Raw genomic sequence first — 14151 nt, forward strand, 5'->3', positions numbered from 1 at the left:
CCCTGGGGCTCCCTGCATCCAGACAGGATTCTCTGGATACTGGAGATTTCTTCAGCACCACAGGGAACCCCCATTCCCACCCCTAAACCCACTCATTCCAGCAACCCCACATTTCTGCATGTGAAGGATCAGGAGGGGCTTCCAACCTTCCCCTTCCACCCCATCCAGGGCTCCCACCTGGCTGTAAGAAGATGAAGAAGGGATGAAGAAGGAAGGAAGGAAGGAAGCAGCAAATTCCCACTTCTATGTCCCCCCACAAACTCCCAGCTCTTGGGGGCTCTGCCATTGCCCAGGGGCAGGAAAAGGGGTTTGAAGATTTCCCAGGGGAATGTTTGACTTTGGCTAAACCTTGGCACCAAAATATTCCAGAGTCCAACCTCAACTCCTTGGATTTGGGCAGCACAAGAATGGGAATCCAGACATTCCTTGGAGCAGCTCTTCCAGGCTCACAGGTGGAGCAGGGATCAGACCATGGCTCAGCTCTGCCCCAAATCCCTCCAGCCCTGGTTCTTCCCAAAGCAGGGAATGCATCTCAGTCCCACTCCAGAAACCCTTCTGGTTCCTAAGTCCTTTATTTGCAAGTGGTTGGCCACTGCTTTCCATACAAAACCAACAAAAATCCAGTAAAAAGGAGCTTGGAAAAGCTTCCAGAGAAACAGGAGGAGGTGGGGAGAGGGAGGAAAATTATAAAAACAAATGGGGGGCAGAAATGGGGAGGGAAGGGAGGAGCAGGGCACGGCCCCCAGCCCTGGGCAGGAGTGGGAATGTCGACCCCAAGGGCTGGGCAGGGGTGGGGAGCAGAGGGTGCCCCCGCTCTCAGGGCAGGGGTCCCCGCAGGGGCCCTCGTGGGGGCACCCCCGGGGGTCTCTGGGCCGGCCGAGGGGGCAGGGGGACCCTCTGGTAGCCGTAGGGGGGGGGCCTGGGGGGCCCATTGTAGCCGTGGGGTGGCATCAGCGGGGGGGGCCCGCGGAGCCCGTGGTGCGGCAGCGGCCCGGGGTGACCTGTGGGGACAGGGGGGTCAGTGAGGGGGAGAGAGACCCCCAAAACCCCTGGGGGAACGTGAACCACCCGCCCAAACCTCCCTGGAGCTGCCCACCCACACCCAGGGGTGCCACATGCAGCAGGTGCCCCCCACAGCTTGGCAAAGAATCAGGAATTGCCCCAAAAACAGGGGACAGGGGGGTCAGTGATGGGGGAGAGAGACCCCAAAACCCCTGGGGGAACATGAACTACCAGCCCAAACCTCCCTGGAGCTGCCCACCCCATCCCATCCACACCCAGCTTGGCAAACACCCCCCAGAATCAGGAATTGCCCCAAAAACAGGGGACAGGGGGGTCAGTGACGGGGGAAAGAGACCCCAGAACCCCTGGGGGAACGTGAACCACCAGCCCAAAAACACCTCCCAAACTTCCCTGGTAGTGCCCACCCCACCCCACCCACACCCAGCTTGGCAAACACCCCCCAGAACCAGGAACTGCTCCAAAAATAGGGGACAGGGGGGTCAGTGATGGGGGAGAGAGACCCCAAAACCCCTGGGGGAACATGAACCACCAGCCCAAAAACACCTCCCAAACTCCCCTGGTAGTGCCCACCCCACCCCACCCACACCCAGGGGTGCCACATGCAGCAGGTGCCCCCTCCCAGCTTGGCAAAGAACCAGGAATTGCCCCAAAAACAGGGGACAGGGGGGGTCAGTGATGGGGGAGAGAGACCCCAAAACCCCTGGGGGAACATGAACTACCAGCCCAAACCTCCCTGGAGCTGCCCACCCCACCCCACCCACACCCAGCTTGGCAAACACCCCCCAGAACCAGGAATTGTTCCAAAAATGGGGCAGGGGGACAGGGGAAAAAGGACAAAAACCCCCAAACCCCCTGCAGGAACATGATCCAACCCCAAACCCATTTCCCAAACTTCCCTGGAGGTGCCCACCCCACTCCACCCATACCCAGGGGTGCCCCCCTCTCAGCTTGGCAAACACCCCCCAGAATCAGGAATTGCTCCAAAAACGGGGCAGGGGGACAGGGGAGAAAGGACAGAGCCCCCCAAAGCCCCTGCAGGAACATGATCCAAACCCACCTCCCAAAATTCCCTGGAGGTGCCCACCCCACCCACACCCAGGAGTGCCCCCTCCCAGCTTGGCACACACTCCCCAAAATCAGGAATTGCTCCCAAGACCCCCAAAACTTCCAGAACCACCCCAAAAATGTGGATCTCCCCATGGGGGGGGTTACAGGGTTACAATGAGGAACCCCTGTGAACACCCCAAAGTGTTGGGGGGGGTGCCAGATCCCCCAGACTTTGCTCCACACCCCTCCTCCTCCTCCTCCTCCCCACCCAAAACCAGACCCCACTCACCCATTGGAGACCCAAAGTGTGGCCCCCGAGGGGGGAGCCCCATGGGGGGGGGTCCAGGGTGTGGCATTCCCGGGGGGGGCCTGGGGGGTGGCTGCCCTCCTGAGCCTGGTGGTCCTGGGTGGTGCTGCCCCATGCCAGGGGGGCCGTGGTGCACCTGCATGGGTGGCATTCCTGGGGGGAGGATGGAGTTAGGGGTGCCAGGGAGCCCCCCCCAGGAATCAAAATTGCAGCTGGGTTTGGAAATCAGGGGTGCAGAGGGGGGGTTCTGCTGCCATGAAGGGGTTAAAGAGAAGGGAAGCAGCTCTGCGCACCCCCAGGAACCCAAATTCCAGCTGGATCTGGAATTCCAGCTGGATCTGGAAATCATGGGCGCAGAGGGGGTTTCTGCTGCCAAGAAGGGGTTAAAGAGAAGGGAACACAGAGTTTACAGTAAAAGGAAAGGGTTTGGATGCAAGTGGGTGGGAAAAGATGGGAATAGAGTGTGTGCAGCCCTGGGACAGTGAGGAATCCCCATCCCTGCAGAATTTGGACAAGTTCCCAAAGCAATCCAAAGCTGGAGGTTGCCCTGCTCTGACTGGAGCAGTCAGGGTTCCCCCAAACTTCCTTTCTGTCAATTATCCCATTTAAAAAACCCCACAAATAAATGATTTGTTTCCTCCTGAGCCTGGTTTTCCCTTTCAGGTGTAATTGGCTCTGCTCAGGCCCTGCAGCATCTGTTCCTGGCATGGCCAGAGCAGGATCACACAAAGCTCCCTAATTAGGGTGGCTCTGGAGCCACAGGATCAAACAAATCCCAGAGAATGATTAAACTGCACATTTCACAGAATTTGTGCTTTTGAGCACAGAGCTGAGATGCAGACACAGCTCCTTCCCAGGACCACGGGGCCAAAATGTGGGGAATCAGGGAAAAAAGGGGTTTAATTCAATTATTAATGCCAAAATCAGCTCCTGCCTTCCTCCCTTCCTGTGTCCCTGCCTCCCACACCTCCCCACCCTCTCCCTGCCCTGGTGCCTCCCAGACAGCAGCAAATTCCTGAATTCCACACATCCTTCAGCAATCACAACCCCCGCTCAGACTGTATTTCACTATTTCGGTAATTATTGGATGCCATGAGCTTAATTCTTTAAATGGACCAGTCAGTTAATTAGTTCTAATTCAGAAACGAAGTTATTTCGTTTATGTTTGAATGGTTTCAAGTGTCTAGCAGGAACTGGAGGGAAGGGATGAGGAAAGGAGAAAGGGAAAGGGGAGAGGAAAGGGGAGAGGAAAGGAGAAAAGGGGAGAGAAAAGGGGAGAAAGGAAAGGGAGAGAGGATAGGAAAGGAAAAAGGAGAAAGGAAAGGGAGAAAGGAGAAAGGAAAGGGAGAAAGGAGAAAGGAAAGGGAGAAAGGAGAGAAGAGAGAAGCAAAGGGGGAAGGGAAGGGAAGGGAAAGGAAGGGAAGGGAAGGGAAGGGAAGGGAAGGGAAGGGAAGGGAAGGGAAGGGAAGGGAAGGGGAAAGGAGAGGAGGAAAGGAGAAGAGAAAAGAGAGAAGAAAAGAGAGGAGACAGAAAGGAAAGGAGAAAGAAAAGGAAAGGAAAAGGGAAAAGGGAATGAAAGCCAAGAAGAGGAGGCTCCCCAGCCCCGGCAGCCCCGTACCTGGGTGGTGCATCCCTCCCGGCGGGAAGGGGTGCGGGTGAGGGGGGTGCCCCCCAGCAGGGGCAGCTCCCGAGGGGGGCCCGGGGGCTCCGGCGCCCGGGGGCATCGGCGGCGGGGGCATGGCCGGGGGCATCCCGGGGGGCAGCGCCCCCGGCGGCGGCACCGGCGGCGGGAACGAGCCGGGGGGAGGCAGGCCTGCAACGCAAACGGGGGAAATTTATGTCACGGGCAAATTTAGTGAAAAATCCTTCTGCTAGGCTATTTTAATATATTCTAAATTCTGTATTCAACTATATATTCTATATCGAATATAGAATATATACTCTATAGAGAATATATATTCTATATAGAATTATTATTCTATATATTCTATATTCTATTAATTATTGTCTTTTTAGCATTCAGTAAGTGTCTTTTCTGTATTTTTAATATAGTATGGTATTTTTTATTTATTCTAAATTCTATATTCAACTATTTATTCTATATATTCAACACAGAATATATAGAATACATAGAACACATAGAATATAGATACATTCTATATATTCTATATTCTAGTATTATATTTTTAGCATTCAGTATTTTTTTTGTATTCTTTAGTACAGCATGTTATTTTTATATATTCTAAATTCTCCACTCAACTATATATTCTATATAGAATATATAAATTCTATCTAGAATATATTTTATACCTTCTATATTCACCTATATTGTTTAGTATAATATAATGTCATATAATATAGTATCATATGACAGAAAATATGATATTATATGATATGATATAATATAATATATTTGCATTATAATATATAATATATAGTATATATCTAGTATATATAATATATTAATGTTATGTAAAAAATTATATATAATATATATTATATACATTATATTATATATAATGTATATAATATAATATAATATAATATATATAATATATAATGTATATATAACAGTGTAATATACTATACTATATATACATTATATATTATATATTATATATTATATATATAATACAAATATATATAATACAAATATAATATATTTGTAATATATAATATATACTACATAATAATATATATTATATATAAAATATATAATATATTAATAGTATGTAAAATATATATTATATTATAGTATATTATAGTATAGTATATTATAGTATAGTATATTATAGTATAGTATATTATAGTATATTATATTATATTATATTATATTATATTATATTATATTATATTATATTATATTATATTATATTATATTATATTATATTATATTATATTATATTATATTATATTATATTATATTATATTATATTATATTATGTTATATTATGTTATGTTATGTTATGTTATGTTATATGCCTTCTGAGAACACACAGTCAGACACATCATTCCTCCCTTCATCGGGGCACCCCTGAAAACACAACTGGGGTGGTGCCACCACCTTTTACCCAACCTTGTCACCCACCTGGAGGTGTCACCCACCTGGAGGTGTCACCCACCCTGTCACCCACCTGGAGGTGTCACCCACCTGGCGGTGTCACCCACCTGGCGGCGTCACGCCGGGCCCCAGCGCGGTCACCACGGGCGTGGGGACGGTGGGCGGCGGCGGCGCGTCGGCGAAGAGCTGGTGGGGCCGGTCGGCCTGGGACAGCGGGTTCTGCGCCGCCAGCAGCCGCTCGGCCGCCGAGCCGTGCCGCTCGCCCTTGGAGTCCTTCTTGAAGGCGTAGGACACGGTGATGGGCCGGTTGCACAGGTACTGCCCGTTCATGGCCTCGATGGCCGCGTCCGACGCGTCGAAGCTGGCGAAGTTGATGAAGGCGTAGCCCTTGGAGTTGCCCGTGTCGGGGTCCCTCATGATCTTGGGGGTCTGCAGGATGACGCCGAAGGCGCTGAAGGTGTCGTAGAGCAGCTTCTCGTCGATCTCGGGGTCCAGGTTGCCGATGAAGATGTTGGCGCCCACGTCCAGGTTCTTGTTGTGGGCCGAGGCCTTGTTGACGCGGATGGGTTTGCCGTAGAGCTTGATCATGTTCATGATCTTGATGGCGTAGTCGGCGTCCTCCTCGCTCAGGAACTCCACGAAGCCGTAGCCTGGGGGACCCCAAAAGGGCTCAACACACCTCAAAGGCATCTCAGGGGGGACCCCAAAAGGATTTCAGGAGAGAAATCCTGGACCCCAAAAGGATTTCAGGAGAGAAACCCTGGGCTGAAATCCTGGACAGGAATCCTGGACCCCAAAAGGATTTCAGGACAGAAACCCTGGACAGAAATCTTGGACAGAAATCTGAAAGATTTCAGGACAGAAATCCTGGACCCCAAAAGGATTTCAGGACAGAAATCTTGGATCCCAAAAGGATTTCAGGACAGAAATCCTGGGCAGAAATCCTGGACCCGAAAAGGATTTCAGGAAAGAAACCTTGGACCCGAAAAGGATTTCAGGAAAGAAACCTTGGACCCGAAAAGGATTTCAGGAAAGAAACCTTGGATCCCAAAAGGATTTCAGGACAGAAATCCTGGACCCCAAAACTATTTCAGGACAGAATCCCCCCCCACACACCCACCTGATTTAAGACTCCAGCTCATTGAAAACCCCATTTAATCATTCACTGAAACCCACCTGATTTTGTTTTAATACCACTTAATACTTGATGAAATCCTCACTTTATTTAAATCATGGCACCCCATTTAAGGAATGTGCTCATCCCATTGATGGAGTGGGTAAATTATTCTTTGTCTGCTAAAAAAGGGATAAAAAGCTCAGAAGCTTCTCTCCTCAATTTGTACAAAGACACCTCATAAGGCTTTTAAGATTTCACCTCAGACTTAGGGCTGCCAATCAGACAGAGGCCAAAAAATCCTACCTAAGTAATTCACTCAAAAAAGAAGAGAACAAAGGAAATAATTCCTTTTTTGAGAAGTTTAGCAAAAGGAAGAACCTCTTACCCTTAGCTCAGCTTTTTCTTTGTAAGACCTTTTTTATTTCGCCTTTTTTAAACCTTTTTTCTGCTCCCAACACCACCTCAAAACCCATCCTGTTGATTTTATGCAGCAGAGCTATCTCAGGTGTAACAGATTCTCTGAGAGCTCATAAAACCCAGCTCGAAGAGAGGCCAGAGGATGATCCCCCCTTTTCCACACCCCAGTCCCAGCCCCGGCTCGGCGCTTTCGGGGCTCCCTCACCCTGGTGCTGGCCCGTGACCCGGTCCTTGGGCATGTGCGTGTTGACCACGGGCCCCGCCTGCAGGAACAGCTCCCAGAGCAGGGGCTCGCTGACCTTCTCGTCCAGGCCCCCCACGTACACCGTGGCATCTGCGAGGAACCGAGATCAGCACCGGGACCCCCACAAACCCGAACCCCCTTCCCCCGAAACCCCTTCCCCATCAGCCCTTAATCCACGAGCCCCCAACCCCTCCTTTTCCTTCGTGAATAAACCACAGCCCACCACAACCCCGGAGCTCCCCCAGCGCCTCCCTCCGTGTCCCAGGGAGCCCAAAATCCCCTCCAGCCCTTCCAGGATACACCAAGGACCCCTCACCCCCCTCAGGATGTACCCACAGCACCCCCGCCGTCCCCGCACACCCCGCCGCGCCCAAGGCCTCCCCAGCGCCCCCGCGGTGTCTCCGTGAGTGCCCCCAGCGCCGCCCCAGCCCCGCCGTGCCCCCGGTGCCGCCGGGCCGGTGCCGCCGCTCCCACCCTGGTTCCTCTCCGAGATCGGCCCCGCCGCCATCTTATCCCGCTCCTCGCGCGCGGCGCCGCACGCACGGACGCGCGCGCGTGACGTCAGCGCGCAAGCACGGCGTCAGCGGGACGGGACCGGAAGTGGTGTCGTGAGGGGAAGGCGCGGCCGCCATCTTGAGTGTGGGCGGGGGGCCGCTGCCCTTCCTTCTGTCGCGATATGGCCTTTCTCTCGCGACACGGCCCTCGCGGCCAGGAGGGCCCTCAGTGTTGGAGGTCCCAGATCTGGGCTCCCGCAGTGTCCCCATCCCCATCCCTGAGCTCCTGGAGCCTCATGGAGGCAGCACAAATTTAATGGAAAACCGAGACCCCGCAGCGTCCGTCCGGCATCGGGGACACCTCGGGAGCCGCCGCTCCGCAGTTCCCGGCAGTGCCAAGCGCCCAGAGGTAGCCGGGGGAGCTGCGGGGAGCACCGGGGTGTTCAGAGCCCCCAAGGCCCCAGCGATCCTGGGTGGGCTCCGGTGTCCTCGGGCTCTCAGTGGGGTCTCCGCAGGTTGCAGGCACGGAGCCGCTCCTGGAGCAGCTGCAGCTCCTCGGTCAGCCCGGCCAGGGACGGGGCCAAGCGGCCACGCTGCAGGGAGAGCACGTCCAGCACAGTGTGGGGACACAGGACACGGGACAGGGATGGGGACACGGGGAGCAGAACATGGGTGGAGGGTTCATCATGGGGCAGGGACACAGGGGTGGGAACACGGGGCTGAATGTCCCGTGCAGGACAGGGTAGGATGGATGGACATGGGGTCTGTCTGTCCATCCGTCCATCCATGGATGGACGTGGAGTCCGTCCGTCCATCCATCCATCCATCCATCCATCCATCCATCCATCCATCCATCCATCCATCCATCCATCCATCCATCCATCCATCCATCCCTGATGGACACAAATCCAACCTCACCCCCAGCCCAAACACCAAGACAGGGCTGACACCCCCCCAACCCAGGCCCCCCACTCCATCCCCCCCCTGCCTCAGTTTCCCCGTACCTGTTCCTGGGGCAGCGCCCTGAGGTAGCAGCGGTGCCAGAGCCGCACGCAGGGCCCGGCGGTGCAGGGCAGCAGCAGCCCCGGGGGGGGCTGGCACGATGTCCCCAAGAGCCCCCCCAGTGTCCCCTGGCTGCCCGAGGGGGACCCCCAGAGTGGGGGGCGCTGGGGGGGGCGGCTCCACCAGGGCAGGGGGTGGGGGCACAGGGAGCCCTTGGCCAGAGCCAGCACCAGCCTGGGCTCCCCCCACAGACGGGGCTCCGCGGGCTGGGGAAGGAGCAAAACTGGGATTAGGAGAAATTAGGGGCAAAAAAACGGGGGGGGGAAAAAAAAAAAAAATCCCATTTTGGGATTTTCCTTCAAAGGGAAAATAGGAGGAAAAATGGGGTGAAAAAATAGGGGCAAACAAAAAGGGGGGAAAATCCCAGTTTGGGGATTTTCCTTTGAAGGGAAAACAGGGGAGGGAAATGAGGTGAAAACATAGGAAAAATTAGGGGCAACAAAAAGGGGAAAAATGCTATTTTGGGATTTTCCCTCAAAGAGAAAACAGGAGGAAAACTGGGGTGAAAAATAGGAATAAAAGGGGCTGAAAGCAAGAGGAAATGGGGGAAATGATAGGGATGGAGGGAAAAGGGGAGGGTGCAGCCCCACTCACCGTGCTGGGGGTCGGGGGCCCAGCAGGGCCCGGGGGTCCCGCGGGGTTCCGGAACTGCTCCCGCTGCTGCCGGCTGTAGCGGCGGCCCCAGGCCCACACCGGGGGGAAGCTGCAGGGCTTGGGGTGTCCCCTGTGCCCCCCGGGCTCCTGCCAGCCCCCCATGGGCCGGTAGGTCTGGCTGGGGAGCCGGGGCTGTGACGGGAGGGTTGGGAAATCAGTGCCGTGTTTGGGATGGGGAAACTGAGGCACGGAGGGGGGAAAGAAATGGGAGATCGGGGGGTGCCCGTGCCCAGTCTGGAATGGGGGTGGAGAAACTGAGAGTGAGGAGAAGGAGGGGTGACATGGGAACTGAGAGTGAGAAGAAGGGGTGAAATGGGAGGGTTTGGGGGTGCCCAGTTTGGAATGGGGATGAAGAAACTGAAATTGAGAAGAAGGGGTGAAATGGGAGATCTGGGGGTGCCTGTGCCCAGTTTGGAATGGGGATGGAAAACCTGAAAGTGAGGAGAAGGAGGGGTGAAATGGGAGATCTGGGGGTGCCTGTGCCCAGTTTGGAATGGGGGTGGAAAACCTGAAAGTGAGGAGAAGGAGGGGTGAAATGGGAGGGTTTGGGGGTGCCCAGTTTGGAATGGGGATGGAGAAACTGAGAGTGAGGAGAAGGAGGGGTGAAATGAGAACTGAGACTGAGGGGAAGAGGGGGTGAAATGGGGGTGCCCGTGCCCAGTTTGGAATGGGGATGGAGAAGCTGAAACAGAGGGGAAAAGGGGTGAAACGGGAGGTGTGGGGGTGCCCGTGCCCAGTTTGGAATGGGGATGGAGAAGCTGAAACGGAGGGGGAAAAAGGGTGAAACGGGAGGTGTGGGGGTGCAGCCCTGCTGCCCTGCCCTCACCAGGCTGCTGCGGCCCCGCTGGCGCTGGCAGCTGAAGCGGAAGGTGCTGCAGTCGGGGCTGAAGCTGCTGTCGTGCAGCGCCAGCAGGAACGCCTCGGTGAAGCCAAAATGCGCCGGGAATTGCCACAGCAGCTGCCACGTGCAGTCCAGGAAGAGCAGGAACACGGGGGCCTGGGGGGAAATGGGGATGGGGGGGGGTCACCTCCTCCAGGGTTAGGGATGGGACAGGAGTGGGGGTCTCACCTCATCCCAGGGTTAGGGACGGGACAGGAGTGGGGGTCTCACCTCATCCCAGGGTTAGGGATGGGACAGGAGTGGGGGTCTCACCTGCTGCCAGGGTTAGGGATGGGACAGGAGTGGAGGTCTCACCTCCTGGCAGGGTTAGGGATGGGACAGGAGTGGGGGTCTCACCTCCTCCTGGGGTTAGGGATGGGACAGGAGTGGGGTCTCACCTGCTGCCAGGGTTAGAGATGGGACAGGAGTGGGGGTCTCACCTGCTGCCAGGGTTAGGGTCTGTGGGATAGGATTGGGGGTCTCACCTCCTCTATGGGACAGGAGTGGGGGTCTCACCTGCTGCCAGGGTTAGGGATGGGGATGGGGGTCTCACCTCCTGCCAGGGCTAGGATTAGGGTCTGTGGGATAGGGTTGGGGGTCTCACCTCCTCGCGGGGGCTGTCCTGGCACAGCAGCCCCAGCCTCCGTGGGAAGGGGTGCCCGGCTGCCACCCACTCCCTCTGCACCAGGCTCTGGAAGCCGGGCAGGGAGCGGGCGTGGGGGTCCCCCAGGAGCTGCACCAGGGAGGCCAGCAGGCAGTTCAGGTCCCGGTCTGAGGCTTCTGGGGGCACAGAGTGGTGAGGGGGGGGTCCCTTTGAAGCCCCCTCCCATCTTTTTCCAGCCCCCACCTTGCAGGATCACAGAGCAGCGTTTCCCTGCCAGCAGCGATGCCACCTCCGCTGCTTTTCTCAGGCACGAGCTGGGGGGTAAAAACAGGGGTTCGGGGCACCCCAAAATGTCACAGTCACTCTTTTGGGTGGCTCGTGCACCCACCACAATGCCCCCAGCACCCCATGGTGCCAGGTGGGCTGGGGGGGACATTCCACCATGGAATTTAGGGTGAATTTTCCCTAAAATACCTCCCTGCACCCCAAAGTCCCCCCTGTCCCCTGCTCACCGCACATGATCCAGCCACCGTGTCCCCTCCAGGGCCGAGAGCCACTTGTCCTCTGCCACTGCACCTGCATCCCAGGGGACGGGGTTCAGGGGAGGGGAATCGCAGCCCCCCCAGTGGGTTTGGGGGTCCCCAGGGTCCCCCTGGTGTCACTCACCTGGCAGGCAGAGCGCCCTCAGCCTCAGGTGGGCCAGCTGGATGTCAGCCAGCGTGGGCAGCTCGGCCGTGTCAGCCAGCACGCAGGGCCCACGGCCCCCCAGCAGCAGCTCCTCCAGGCACCTGGGGGGCACAGGGAGCCCTGGGTGGTGCCAGCTCAGGGGCACAGGGAGGTGCCAGCCCAGGGGCACAGGGAGCCCCAGGTGTGGCCAGGCCGGGGGCACAGGGAGGTGCCAGCCCGGGGGCACAGGGAGGTGCCAGCCCGGGGGCACAGGGAGCCAGCCCTGGGCACACCCTCAGCCCCCTGGCACCCACCTCACGTCCTCGCTGCCCGGCTCTGAGGCCGGGTGGAAGCTGGCAGCTCTCAGCAGGTCCCCCCCGCCCGGGTGGTGCCAGCACAGGCGCTGCAAGAGAAACGGGGTGACACCCCCAGATCTCCCGGTGCCCCCACCCCGCCCGGCCCTGCCCAGGCACTCACAGGCACCCGGCGCTCCTGGAAGTGGCCAAAGGTTCGCTTGAGGTCGTGGTCCAGCAGCCCGCTGGGCACCCAGAGGTACTGCGGGAGGCTGTGGGAAGGTGGGACACGGGCTGGGGTCCCCCCAAATCTCGGGTGCCGTTTGGGGGGGCTCAGGCGGCGTTGGGGGCCGTACCTCGGGGCCATGTCGAAGCGCTCATTGACGGCGCTCACCCTCCAGCCCGCAGCGCCGAGACGCTGCAGCTCCTCCTCCCAGTCCCGCAGGCTCTCGAAGAGCAGCGTGGTGGACGAGCCTTCATCCTCCTCCTCCTCCTCCTCCTCCTCCTCTGGGATGGCTTCCCCAGGGCTGGCCCAGCCATCGGCAGCATCCCCCAGCCTCGCAGCCGCCTCCCGCGCCTGTGCGATGGCGTTGGCCACCTGCGAGGGCAGAGGGGCTGGGCTGTGAGGGGGGAGCCCCCCGGGTACCCCAGAGTGGGGGTGCAGCCCCTCTGCCCCTCCCGGCCGTACCCGGAACGCCTGCGGGGCCAAGCCGTTCTCGGGGAAGGAGAAGCGGAGCAGGCGGAAATCCCGGCAGAACACGGCGAGCTCCTCCGGGATGAACTTGAGGGTGGAGGCGGCCGTGAGCACCTTGGGCTTGGAGAAGCTGCTGGCTGCGGTCGGGGGGATGAGGCTGTCAGGGATGAACCCCGAGAGCCGCCCGGCTCATCCCGCGTGTCCCCAGGTGTGCCCAGGTGTGCCCAGTACCTGCCACCAGTTTGTGGATGCAGGGCAGCGCCACCTCGTCCTCAGAGCGGAGGAGGCCACGGGGGCCGGGAGCCTGCGGGAGAGCGGGGAGGGCTGGGAACTGCCCCGGAGCGTCCCCCAGGCCCGGGAGGGGAGCTGGGGATGGATCTGGGCTGGGACATCTGCACCTGTGTCCCTTGTCCCCGCTATGGCCTGCAGTGAGGAGCCCCCAAGGTGAAGGATCTGCAGTCAAGGGGCCGGGATGGGCCGGGATGGGCTGGGATGGGAGGCAGGGGTGGGGTGGGGCTGAGCCGAGGGTCGGGGCGCGGTGGGGTGGGGTCGGAGTGGGATCGGGATGTGCTGGGATTGGGGTTGGGATGTGCCGGGATGAGATCGGGATGGGGTCGGGATGTGCCGGGATGGGGTCGGGATGGGGTCGCGCCGGGGCAGGGATCCCCCCGGGCAGGCGGCGCGGGGCCCCGCGGTCCCGTTCCCGCTGTTCCCGGTATTCCCGGTGTTCCCGCTGTTCCCGGTGTTCCCGCTGTTGCCGTCGCACCTGGCCGGGCACGAAGGCGAGGCGCCGGTTGGTGCAGAGCAGCGTCCCCGGGACGGAGCCGCCGCCGTTCCCGCGGCGCCGCCGGGCGCCCGCCGCCTCCTCGAGCACCCGCTCCCCTGCGGGGACCGACACTGGGTGCGGGGCTCCGAGCGCCCCGAGCCCCCCAAACCCCCGGCCCCGCTCCCGGCCCTACCTGGGAGCCCGGGGAAGGGCGGGCGGCGGCCGCCCGGGGCCCCGCTCATGGCGCAGGGACTTTGGCCGGGCGGGCCCGGAGCGCCGGGGCCGGAGCGGCCCGGGAAAGAGCCCCGAGCGCCCGGCCCGGCTCCGGCATCCCGCCCTGCACTCCGGCATCCCGCCCTCCCCTGGCATCCCTGCCCCGCCATCCCGCCCCTCGGGGCCCGGCGTTCCGCTCATCCCGCCTTCCGCCCCGCGCCGTCCGAAACCGGCGGAGGGAAACGGGGGGAGCCCGGGAGCTCCGCGGGCGGCCTGAGGCACCCCAAAGTTCAGTGTTGGGTCGGGGGTACGGACCCCACGGCCACCCCTCGGGGACGGGCGGGTCTGGGGTCTCGAAAGAGGGGGAAGCCCCAAACCCCGCCAGCAGCGGAGCGGGAGGGGCGCGGGGCGGCGGCAGAAGCTGCTCGGTGACTCACGGCACAAGCACGGAGCCTTCTCCTCCCAAACCAAGCCAAGCCGGCCCCGTCCCGGCCTCGCCGAGCCCTCAGCGGGCAGCAGGTGGATGGTGGCCCCGGGGCCACCCTCGGTGCCACGACACCTCCGGGCACCCCAAACCCGAGGCAGCCAAATAAATCCTGACACAAGCCA

General features: G+C 58.4%; 2 protein-coding genes across 2 annotated transcripts; both read right to left on the reverse strand.

Annotated features, from left to right (window-relative positions):
• Window positions 1-553: 553 nt before the first annotated feature.
• Window positions 554-7884, reverse strand: SF3B4 (splicing factor 3b subunit 4). The gene is made up of 6 exons (XM_063176569.1): window positions 7691-7884; window positions 7178-7306; window positions 5546-6088; window positions 3996-4190; window positions 2360-2530; window positions 554-1001 (listed from the first exon to the last, which is right to left on the reverse strand). Exons 1-6 carry the CDS (start codon window positions 7722-7724, stop codon window positions 817-819), a joined length of 1257 nt encoding a protein of 418 aa, XP_063032639.1. The 5' UTR covers window positions 7725-7884; the 3' UTR covers window positions 554-816.
• A 123-nt stretch (window positions 7885-8007) lies between these two features.
• On the reverse strand, window positions 8008-13571 carry MTMR11 (myotubularin related protein 11). Its single transcript, XM_063176188.1, has 15 exons — window positions 13523-13571; window positions 13330-13445; window positions 12795-12867; window positions 12558-12700; window positions 12226-12467; window positions 12054-12141; window positions 11891-11979; window positions 11577-11698; window positions 11423-11486; window positions 11154-11224; window positions 10911-11086; window positions 10253-10423; window positions 9367-9558; window positions 8715-8978; window positions 8008-8303 (listed from the first exon to the last, which is right to left on the reverse strand). Exons 1-15 carry the CDS (start codon window positions 13569-13571, stop codon window positions 8208-8210), a joined length of 1956 nt encoding a protein of 651 aa, XP_063032258.1. The 3' UTR covers window positions 8008-8207.
• Window positions 13572-14151: the final 580 nt, after the last annotated feature.

This window comes from Melospiza melodia, chromosome 25, assembly GCF_035770615.1.
Source record: "Melospiza melodia melodia isolate bMelMel2 chromosome 25, bMelMel2.pri, whole genome shotgun sequence".
NCBI lineage: Eukaryota > Metazoa > Chordata > Aves > Passeriformes > Passerellidae > Melospiza > Melospiza melodia.

Bases quoted from the DNA above. Each gene is read 5' to 3' on its own strand.
- MTMR11 (XM_063176188.1), bottom strand. From the start codon at position 13,571: ATGAGCGGGGCCCCGGGCGGCCGCCGCCCGCCCTTCCCCGGGCTCCCA. The intron at 12,701-12,794 runs GTACTGGGCACA...CCCCGACCGCAG, and splicing joins CATCCACAAACTGGTGGCAG to CCAGCAGCTTCTCCAAGCCC. The intron at 11,225-11,422 runs GTGAGCAGGGGA...TTTACCCCCCAG, and splicing joins CGGTGGCTGGATCATGTGCG to CTCGTGCCTGAGAAAAGCAG.
- SF3B4 (XM_063176569.1), bottom strand. From the start codon at position 7,724: ATGGCGGCGGGGCCGATCTCGGAGAGGAACCAGG. The intron at 7,307-7,690 runs GTGGGAGCGGCG...GGTTCCTCGCAG, and splicing joins GATCTCGGAGAGGAACCAGG to ATGCCACGGTGTACGTGGGG. The intron at 6,089-7,177 runs GTGAGGGAGCCC...GGGGTCCCCCAG, and splicing joins GGTCACGGGCCAGCACCAGG to GCTACGGCTTCGTGGAGTTC.